This window comes from Syngnathus scovelli, chromosome 6, assembly GCF_024217435.2.
Source record: "Syngnathus scovelli strain Florida chromosome 6, RoL_Ssco_1.2, whole genome shotgun sequence".
Classification (NCBI taxonomy): domain Eukaryota; kingdom Metazoa; phylum Chordata; class Actinopteri; order Syngnathiformes; family Syngnathidae; genus Syngnathus; species Syngnathus scovelli.
The window spans coordinates 15,110,935-15,121,408 of record NC_090852.1 but is presented as its reverse complement, the minus strand read 5'-3'; the positions used below and the strand labels follow the sequence as shown (position 1 = coordinate 15,121,408).

The following is a 10,474-nucleotide window of genomic DNA, read 5'->3' as shown; positions in this document are numbered from 1 at the left end:
CATGCCAAGTCAAATTGGTGGTGGCAGTACAGAAACTCTTCAGGACTTCAGGAAACTTCTCTCAGAATCAAATTGTGCTTGAATACCCTTTGGTAGATGGCCCCCAAAGCATTGACATGAAATCTTACGGTTCCACTTTCAGACCCTTTTGCAAGTGTTTGTTCTTTTAGGTTCCAAACTCCATTGGACAAGGGATTTCACTCAATTTATGTTAAGCACAGATTCATGCAAATGTCTCCCTCAGAGGAGCATTCACCAATGAATGTTTTGAATTGACTTATAGCATTAATGATTTTTTAAAAAACTATTTAAGAAAACATGTTTTTTAACTATTTTAATTAAATATCAAATTTGATCTTCCCACTGTAATATAGAAATGTATATGGAATGGATATTTTTTAAACACACACACACATACAGACTTTCCCCATCCACATCCACCCAGTCATTTTCAGCATAGAGGGTGGCCTGTTCCCAGATTCCCCTCAGAATAACCTTCCTGAAGTAATTATACCTTTTAAACTCCAAGACGCCTTGTCATTACAAGCCCTCATTTAGCAACCATGACTCCACCCTTTGCATTCATTCTCCCATTTCACTTCTGTCCATTTCTCCTTTGCTGTTTTATTCATTTTTATCATTTCCAATACTTTGAGGCGTTGGTTAAACATGAGAATTGTGTTTTTCTTGATCTTAACTTATATGAGAAAGTGTGGCTGGACTGCACAGGGTGGTGGTGTCTAAAGAGTTTATTATTATTATTATAATTTAATTTAATAAATATTTAGAAGTATTCTCTGCTTAAACTTTTAATTCACTTCCTCTTGGCAAGCTTTTTCCTGGTTGTATGGATCTATTCAATTAGGTCCTTTGCATATTTTATATTGTGGTATTTTCTTCATTGCATTACTGTAGCGGTCATCTAAGGAAACAATAGTAGGCTTAGAGTCTATCCCATTGTGGGGCTCTAATGCTCAGTGAGGTAATTGACTAATGCAAATGGCAAAAAACGTGCATTAATAATCAGTTTCTCCTCCTCACCCAAACAATAAATGCAATGAAACCAAGGTAATATACAGGACTGTCTCAGAAAATTAGAATATTGTAATAAAGTTCTTAATTTTCTGTAATGCAATTAAAAAAAAAAAGTCATACATTCTGGATTCATTACAAATCAACTGAAATATTGCAAGCCTTTTATTATTTTAATACTGCTGATTATGGCATACATCTTAAGAAAACTCACATATCAAATATATAAGAAACTAAGGCTGTTTGTTCCTAATTGGCACTAACTGCCGACGTATGCAGGTGAAGAATGGCGGTCAAAAATCTTCACACTAAATTGGAGTAGACGTGAAGTGTTTTAAGGGTTGACGATAAGACACTGAGCAAGCAAGGACAGACACAAAGGTAGCATCATACATGCATCATATGTAACCATAGTGTCCTGCTTACAATAGTCGAACTGTGAACCCAAGGATTTTTAGTCATAATTTGTCTCAGTATTATACGGACGGATTACATCTAGAGGCATGCTGTTAATACTATTGGTGGAGGGGTGGTGAGAAGGTCGTCTTGAGTAGATTAACATTACTCAGTCAACATGTATTTATTGTAAATAAGTAGATGGAAATCCAATGTGTGTGTGTGTTCAATCAGTGACTTTGCACACATAGGATAACTTGGGATTAGTTAACATCATGATTAGGAGTAGATATATATTGTGTGAAAGACTGGGTGGACAGTAACCTAGATGCTTCAGGGCTTGCTTCATTTTTTTTTTTAGCCATGGTGGGGATGAGAAGAGAAATTGAGTAAGAGTAAAAGAAGCGTTTGTTAGCAATATCTTGGCGATGAAAACAGTGTCAGATCAAGTGATGAGTGATTTTTTTTAATAACAGTGGTTGTGTTCCACAAGTTCAAATAATCTTATATTTACTTTAAAAGGGGTATTGGTAATAAAAAGTGCTTCCAATATCACAGTTTTTTTCAAGACAATTTAAAAATTAGGACTTTCTGCAAGAAATAAAGCCAGTGCACGTAATTTGCTTTAGTGGGCCACATATAAAATGATGTGGCAGGCCGGATTTGCTGTGCTATAGTGTATCCATGCCAAGCGTCCCAATACTAGTCAATGCAAGTAATTTAGTTAATTAAGAGGAAAGAAGGGTACACGTCACACACAACGCCAATGTTGGTGAGGCAGCGTGCCAAAAAGCCAAATGAGGTAGTTTGTTAATGAAAGTTTCATGTGGAACCTGATTTGTTCATAATTGTTCTTTTAATACTTAAAATCTAGCAGGACCAGCTGGCTGACAGATCATAGAGAATTTCAAAGTGTTACAAATTCCCATTATTTCATTGAGAACCTATTTTCCATTCAAAGAGACATCAAATCGGCATAACCACACTCAAAGTAAAGAGTAGCTGTCTTACAAAACCGGCCGATTGCTGTTTGGGTTCTTTGCTCTGTCATTATGAGAGAAGAGTTTTGGGCGTATCTGACCGGCAGTCAGCCAGAAACTACCAAAAAAAAAAAGAAAAAAAGGCACGGAAAATGAACCAGCTGTCCATGTTGGAGACCTCAAAAGGTATAGTGGCTCAAATTGCCTCTTACTATGTCTAATGAATGATTCAGTTATGTAGAGCTTGTTATTAGAGGCAATTCTGTAGATGAGGAGCCTATCAGCTGACCTTTCAGCTGTTTTATTAATCTGCCTTGCAGCGCACTCTAGTGGCAAAACAGATGAGTAGCCTACTTTGATTTTTTTACATGACCCCTCAAATGAGTTCAAAATTTTCCTATATTAAGTAGCTTGTTTCAAACCAGGGTATCAATCATTGATAGAAAAATGATGGAAAAAGTAATCCAAAGTATTAATAATAATAAAAAGCATTGTTTAAAAGTGACAAGATGACAGATGAGCCATGATTAACTGCTTTAATATGGACTAAAATTGTAAATCTCTTGGACACATTTATTTTGTTAATATCTTGAAAACGAGGGGACAGAAAGAGGCTACGTTTTGTGAATTAACTAGTGGACAGCAATACTAATGGAGAGAAAGAACAAAGGATCAGCCCGAAAGGAAAAAAAAAATCTAGTCACTGATTTAGTTAAATCGAGAAACATTTAATATTGTGTTGGTGATACATATTATTATGTCATGTCAAATTAGGGATTGATTCGCTGAGAGTTATGCTGTTTCACTTAACTTGTTTCTGCCATTTTGATTATGTGAATTATGAATATTCAGTAACAGACAAAAACTTGCCACTCTGATGTTCAATATGTTTCACGTGTGTGCATTCTGCTGTCGTCCTATTTTAGGTTTATATTCAATTTCAGAAATGGGCTTGGTAAGCGAGAAGATATCCATCGTTAAACATGTAGAGCTGCCTGTTGATTGGGTTATAACTCAGACTGGCAACTCCCTTACTGATTTTCTCCATCCGAAGCGTAAGTGTGTTGTCCTCTTTCCCTGTTGCTGTATCGAAAGCATAAAAGATCTCTTCATGGAAATCATCATAAAAACGAGTCGCATACAACACACCACAGCTCATGAACGCATTGGTCACCGCCCTCTTGAACAGCCTCGTTTCCCACGTCTGTGTGATATTGAGCGTTTCAGCTTCACTATCCCATGATAATTTACTTACCACAAGATTACCATGGCTACCTACTGTGGCATAGATGACCCATAGTCCGCTTTCATCTACCTCCACGTCCACATCACTATAGGGCCGACAGTCAAAGTAACAATAAGGGAACTTTCTGTTGTCCTTCCCAACTCCGGGAATTTCGACCCTTGCGACAGTCTTGCTGTTCAGATCATAGCGACAGATATCTGGAGAGTTGTAACAGTGATAGTACAGTGCCTCACCATACATGACGGCACTGGGGCCTTCGACTGTATTAACGTGGACGTTGGATGGAGCTATGGTAACATCTTTGTGGTTAGTAGAGCTCATGAAGTCTTCATAAGATTGATAGGTTCTCAGGATATTGCCTGAGGTGTGGGCGTGGAGCAAAGGCTGAATCCAGAAGATGTTTTGCTGGTCTTCGTTGTCCGCGAGGGCTTGTTGACCCCATGAGCCAGAGATGATGTTTTTACCATATGGATTGACTTTTGTTGTGATCGGTGCACTGATGTTGGTCATTAGACCTTTAAGGCAATACCTTTGCTGACCTGGAAACAATAAAGGAGAAGAAAATCATGGATAATCAGAGATTATTTGCATCTATAACATCACTATGAACAAAATCTTCAATATATGATGGACCCCTCCTCAAAAAATACCTCTGAAATCTTTCGGAATCGACAAGCATGACTCAACACTGTTTTTCAGGTAGCGGAGTTTCTCTTTTACAGTCTTCATGTTGATCGAGTTCGCCATATGCATCGTGCCAACATCTTTTCGCAGTTTGTGGACCTAGTGAAACAAAGGTTCAGTCATACTTTATACGGTATTCAGATTCAGGATGAACCTAAAAGGCACAAAATCTTTTTCAGCTGAACTTAATTTCTGATTTAACCCGGCTCTTTTCTAGTAAAGATTAACAGCTCGTGTTTGAATAATGACATAAAACTTTAAGAGCGTCCAGTTCCCGTGGCTCTCTGTGATTCTCTTTCTATCAAACCTGCTGATGAGACTCTGACGCTTAAACTCAGTGGTTGCCTCCCTTGCACATCCTGTTTGAAAGCACGACGTGGTGCTGTTGCTCAATTGTTGGTCTCGATGTCAAAATGTGAACAATATGATTCAAAATGGGCAGTTTAAATAGTATTGTAATTGAATCAGGGAATGTATCGCTTGATGCACGTGTCAAACAGCATTTTTGAATTTCGTCATTTGCTTACTTGACCAGTATGTTCAAAAACAGCAAGTTTGTTTGAAATGTTGAACATGTGTAATTTTGGATTTAGAGAAGGTCAATTTAAATTCACCAGTCAAGGTTATGGAGCATTTTAGCCTTATCCTGAAATCTCATGTCCCTAATGTTTTGTGAGCATGGGTTCTTTTGCTCCAGTATTTTGCACAGATAACATTTTCTAAAATTAGATTTACATATTGTATAACGTACCTCTTTTGAGAGTTTTGCTGAATCTCGGTTGTTCACTCGAAGGGACATGGCATTAATATCATCCTCCAGCTGGTCGAGTTCTTCACCCAGCCGACGCAGCGATAAGGCAGAAAAGATGCCCTTATAATTCAAGTACTGGTAAGGCTCCAACCGTCCAGTTATGTTATCAAGCACCGCATATAACTCAGGGAGACGCTGGTTTGACAGATGCACCTAATGGAAAAGAAAACCGATTGCTGGCTGCAGATGAAAGTGGCTTGTTGAACCCAAAAATCACAGGTGAACATGAATGTAAATGGGTTTCTATTAAATATGATATGAAATGGTTTAACTTTACCTGTTCTTGTAGCTTTTGAAGTGAATCCTCGCAAGATTCCACTTGTTGCAGTGCGGCCTCATACTTCTTTGCAGGGAATAACCACACGTTGGTGTTCACCTCACATGCGCATGAGCCATTTTTCATCTGACCCGACACATGCTGAACCTGGCAGTTACCCTGCTGTCAAACATGAAGTACACATTATGCAAGATCCAGGCAATGTGAGCCATTTTCAGATAACGGTACTGCATTGTGCATTCATACAACACCTTTGTCCTTTTGGCATTCTATTATCTCTTTTTAATGTCCTATATTATTATGGTGGGGGTTCTTTTTCTCAATTTCCTATACCCGTTCAGAATCAGACAGTGTAGAGCGATGCCACAGATTCCCTAAAATTGTATTGTACTGTATTGATTGTATTGGCCTTAGTTAAGTTTAGATTTTCTCCCAGTGATCTTTAGCTCTACTTACCACAAAGTCTAAAAATACACTGTATGTTAGGTAAATTAAAGACCATTTACTATAAAAAAAAATGTTTTTGAGTTACAATACGTGTCACCGCATTCCAACAATAATATTTTCCAAAAATATTTTAAAAGCGATACAATAAAATACTTAAGTGATGCAGCATGAAACACATTACTTACTGTGGATGCCAGTAGGAGAAGCAACAACAGCATGTTGAGAACTGATCTAATGAAGACTAAACTGACAACGTAGTCGAACCGTTACAATGATCGTACTACACTTCCTTTCACATCTCTTGTGCGCAGTCGATAACATACCTGGTTATACTTCATCAAACTTGCGGCTTGTTTCCACTGAATCAGCACACAAAGATGGGGATGTGAAACTTGGAAGATATTTCATAATTGTGCAACAAATAGTTCCCATTTTCAAAATTTGGGAAATAATAAAGTTCCCACGGTGGGAGACAGTCAAAGTATCTATCTATCTATCTATCTATCTATCTATCTATCTATCTATCTATCTATCTATCTATCTATCTATCTATCTATCTATCTATCTATCTATCTATCTATCTATCTATTTGCATGAAGGAATGATTGCATGGAAGAAAGCATTCCTATCATAAAACTAACCTGTAAAAACAAAATTGAATGTAAAATTCCTTTGACTAAAGTAGATAATTGGTTCAGAATGGATGAATAGACGATTATTCCTTTCAGGGCCCCCCCATATTCGTATCGTCGAGACGCCTTTTGCCTTGATCGGTGTCAATGACCTCTGATATAGCGTTGTATGTTGACACGCTGGGATGAGATGCATGAGCCAGACCAGGTCCCCAACCAGTTAAGCGGAAGTCTTATTTTTTATATTTCTCATGATGCGAACCCGGTCTGTAACATAAATGGCATCTGATGGTACGCTGTGGCGACCCCTGAGAAGAAAAGCCGAAAGGAAAAGAAGAAGAAGATGATGATGATTATTATACAAACATGTTTTTTCATACAGAATACAAGTGTCACAGATTGAATGGAGCAGGGCGACCAAGTGCAGCTTGGACCAGGGTTTATTGGAGAAACTCAAAAGACAGACTCGGCAAACTGACATGGTTTAACAAAACAACAAGAGGATTGACCGACTCACCGAAACAGACTCGAAAACGACAGGAATCAAAAAGACATGAAGCGTGACGACAACAACATTATGACAACAGGAACCAAAAGACGTCAAGACAACAACACACACACAATGACCCGAAAGGTCGTGAGGGGCAGACAGGACTTATATACACGACAGGTAACAAGAGGCAGGTGAGAATATTCACACTTAATCATGGAGGGGAGGGGCGAGCACACAGACAGAAACCATGACAACAGACACATAGAGGAACAGCTAGGGACGAGAAGTGACAACAAGTTTGGATTTCTTCTGTTTTCGTCATGTCCAAAAAAATTCCAGAGTTTCATGAACTGAAACTAGAAGGAGGAAGTGATCATTTACAGAATGTGTTCAATATGCAACACACCAACATTGAAAGATGAACACATGCAGAATCTAAATGCAGTGCTTGTCAGCGGTGGGTTTTATTCTCCTCAAAGCCATTATGAAGTTTTACACGCTCATTCTTCTGTGTTGTCTGTTCAACTTCACACAACAGGTGAGATATATTATTCTTAAGAATGTTTATTTATTTATTTATTTATTTATATATTTATATGTTTTTTTGTTTTTGTCTCTTTCGTCATCAGCTCAATGAACAAGATCGCTGCGTGTGTGAACTGACAAACAAAGAGAAGGCATTCCCTCATGAAACCCTCAACTCAGTGAACGAAAATGCATCAAAATGCTCTCACACTGTCAGCCCACAAAAGGTAACTAGCCATAATTTATAATTTTAAGGGTGTACTGTGATATCAATGATTGCACACGTGAAAAAATCCTGAATAAAATGTGGTATTCGTTGTAGGCTCTGGAACTTGAAAGTCTGCTGCTTGGATTGAAGGTCCGTTTGCCTCAACTTCTAAAAGATGTGTCAACACTGGAGAAGGAGGATGACGGCGAGCTATATGGAGTGGTTAGTCTTCAGGTGATAGAGAATGAACTTATTGAGATCAAGAATATGGTTGACAGACTCAACAGAACCACCCAGGGATTCCAGCACTTAACTACCGATTCTGGCAGACAGGTAAGTTTACGTTAATGCCATGTTTGAGTACGAGTTAAAATAAAAAAATAAAAAAAAAAATAAATAAATAAATAAATAACAACAATAATAATTACAATAATAATTATTATTATATGTTATATATTATTATGGACAGTTTTTAAAGCTCTGGAGGAGACAATTAAAAGTAAATAATGCAATGTCCATTATTAGCATGTCATGCCTGACTTGCAATATCAGACCAAAATTAATAAACTTATGTATGTTCCATTTCTGCAACCTGCTAAAAAAGGAAAGTATTACATTTGCATGTTTTCTACCGTCATGTGTGTTATTTCAGTCTTGGGTTCACTGATGTAATTATTCGTAGCGTTGTTGTTGTTTTAATTGTTGTTCTGTCTCAGCTGAATCACCTGAAAGCAGACCTGGAGCAGTTGGAGCTATATGACATTTTACAGGTAGAAAAGAGCCGTAAAGCCAACCAGCGCCTAAAAAGAGACTTGGAAATATGCAGGAATGATGCACAGCCCACTCCTCATCCAGACGATGTGCAGACCTCAGGTAAAATTAATCTGCAAACGTTTCGAGAGGGCATAAACACGTGAACAGCAGTCATAAAATAATACAATGCAACACAATAAAACTTGATTTGTATAATTTATATAATGCAGAGATATGTTATATATGTTTGATTTACAGGTAATACATTTTAATTCAACTTCCATTTTTTTCTGTAGATATCTGTCCCCATGGCAAGTTTGTGAATATTACTGGGCCTAGATTCTACTCCAATGGAGAATCTACTGTTAGCCATAAGTATGGAGGCTGGGGCCGTGACCCAAAACCCGAGTTGGGGAAAGAGAACTGGTATTGGCGGGTGATATTAAATGTCAACAACATATTTGCCAACCATATCACTTTCTACTCCAGCCTGAGTACTCTGACCGTAGGAATTAAGTTACCAGGTATCATCTAGAAATCCAAAACACACATTCTCTACATTGTTTTTAATTCGTACATCTCTCTCTCTCTCTCTCTCTCTCTCTCTCTCTCTCTCTCTCTCTCTCTCTCTCTCTCTCTCTCTCTCTCTCTCTCTCTCTCTCTCTCTCTCGCTCTCTCTCTCGCTCTCACACACGTCAACATAGTTGAGAGACAGGTGCAACATAATATATTGTCTCATTGCAGGTAATTTCATCATCCATCCTTCTAATCCAACCACCAACACCATTCAAGGACCAAATGTTGTTGTATATGGTGACGCCTTATTCTACAATTGTTATAACAGTGACCGACTTTGTCGGTTCAACTTAACATCCAAAACCGTTTCCACCCTACAGTTACCTCAAGGCACCAGGTTCGTTTTTGTTTTGTCTTGGGGTCAGGGGTCACCAACTATTTTGAAACTGGCAGCAACCTCTTGGGGAATGAATAATAACAAAGGCTTAGGGCAATCTGGTAATTAACGAAACACATTTATTTGGATTATAATTGGCACTACAGGAAAAAAAGTATTTTACAAAACGTTCTACATTTTGGTGACCTCTGTTATATACTATATTTGTAATGCAGAACAGACTAGTTAACTAAAAATATGCACTTTTTCTACAGGTATAACTCAAAGGGGAATTTTTGCCATTTAAGTGAGTGCTACGTATATACGGACATGGACCTTGCAACAGATGAGTCAGGTGTGTGGCTCATCTACAGCACGGTCCATGACTTTGGTAACCTGGTGTTGGCCAAAGTGGAAGAAGGAGATCCACCTACGCTCAACCAAACTTGGCACACCTCAGTCTATAAGCAAGCGGTCACCAACACCTTCATGGCTTGTGGTGTCCTCTATGCGACACGATTTATAAATAATGGCATGGAAGAGATTTTTTATTCATTTGACACCTCAACTGGAGAAGAGAAGTTCAACCTTGGCATCTTCATCCACAAGATGTGTCCTAACATTAACTTCCTGAATTACAGCCCAGTGGACCAGTTGTTGTACGCCTACTGTGACGCCTACATGGTCTCTTATGATGTTTTGTTTGAGTAAATACTGTAAGTACGACAGGCTGAAGTCATTTAACTTGAAAATAAAGTTACATTTTCATCTTTTTCTTTCGGCTTGTTGCATGAGGAGGGATGGGAGAGAGATTTGTGTCGAAATGACAGTTTTTATTAATTGCTTTGACCTGTTTGTGTCATGTGCTCGTGCTATATGCACAAATTTTACGGTTTTTTTTATTGTTGTGTGTGCATTTATCATTTATAAATATTCAATGTTGCGTTTAAATTGTTGTGTATGCAATTGTGACTAAGCAGACACGCACATTTCTTTTTGACACAAATATTACACCAAGAGATTTAATGCAACTGAAATTTTTCGTATGATTAATTAGAAGTTTGAACATACTGTTCATACTGACCAATAAGAAACACT

General features: G+C 38.0%; 2 protein-coding genes across 5 annotated transcripts; one reads left to right on the top strand and one right to left on the bottom strand.

The window, feature by feature from the left end:
• Positions 1 to 2,930: 2,930 nt before the first annotated feature.
• si:ch211-194m7.4 (olfactomedin) lies at positions 2,931 to 6,645 on the bottom strand. Of its 4 annotated transcripts, XM_049724118.2 has the most exons (6): positions 6,515 to 6,645; positions 6,197 to 6,232; positions 5,427 to 5,588; positions 5,090 to 5,302; positions 4,305 to 4,437; positions 2,931 to 4,193 (listed from the first exon to the last, which is right to left on the bottom strand). In XM_049724118.2, the coding sequence occupies exons 2-6, from the start codon at positions 6,209 to 6,211 to the stop codon at positions 3,349 to 3,351; spliced, it is 1,368 nt and encodes a 455-aa protein (XP_049580075.1). In that variant the 5' UTR covers positions 6,212 to 6,232; positions 6,515 to 6,645; the 3' UTR covers positions 2,931 to 3,348. The 4 variants fall into 4 exon arrangements, with proteins under 4 accessions (XP_049580075.1, XP_049580072.1, XP_049580073.1 ...); XM_049724115.2 differs by lacking the exon at positions 6,515 to 6,645 and having other exon boundaries at positions 5,427 to 5,585; positions 6,197 to 6,226; XM_049724116.2 differs by lacking the exon at positions 6,515 to 6,645 and having other exon boundaries at positions 6,059 to 6,209.
• Positions 6,646 to 7,367: 722 nt separating this feature from the next.
• On the top strand, positions 7,368 to 10,150 carry LOC125971136 (olfactomedin-4). The gene is made up of 7 exons (XM_049724121.2): positions 7,368 to 7,536; positions 7,628 to 7,750; positions 7,846 to 8,064; positions 8,448 to 8,604; positions 8,781 to 9,008; positions 9,229 to 9,397; positions 9,652 to 10,150. The coding sequence occupies exons 1-7, from the start codon at positions 7,438 to 7,440 to the stop codon at positions 10,085 to 10,087; spliced, it is 1,431 nt and encodes a 476-aa protein (XP_049580078.1). The 5' UTR covers positions 7,368 to 7,437; the 3' UTR covers positions 10,088 to 10,150.
• Positions 10,151 to 10,474: the final 324 nt, after the last annotated feature.

Coding starts and splice junctions, on each gene's coding strand:
- si:ch211-194m7.4 (XM_049724116.2), bottom strand. CDS start 6,091: ATGCTGTTGTTGCTTCTCCTACTGGCATCCACA. Junction 5,303..5,426: donor TTCAAAAGCTACAAGAACAG/GTAAAGTTAAAC, acceptor CTTTTCCATTAG/GTGCATCTGTCAAACCAGCG. Junction 4,194..4,304: donor GATTCCGAAAGATTTCAGAG/GTATTTTTTGAG, acceptor TATTGTTTCCAG/GTCAGCAAAGGTATTGCCTT.
- LOC125971136 (XM_049724121.2), top strand. CDS start 7,438: ATGCAGTGCTTGTCAGCGGTGGGTTTTATTCTCCTCAAAGCCATTATG. Junction 9,009..9,228: donor CGTAGGAATTAAGTTACCAG/GTATCATCTAGA, acceptor GTCTCATTGCAG/GTAATTTCATCATCCATCCT. Junction 9,398..9,651: donor CAGTTACCTCAAGGCACCAG/GTTCGTTTTTGT, acceptor CTTTTTCTACAG/GTATAACTCAAAGGGGAATT.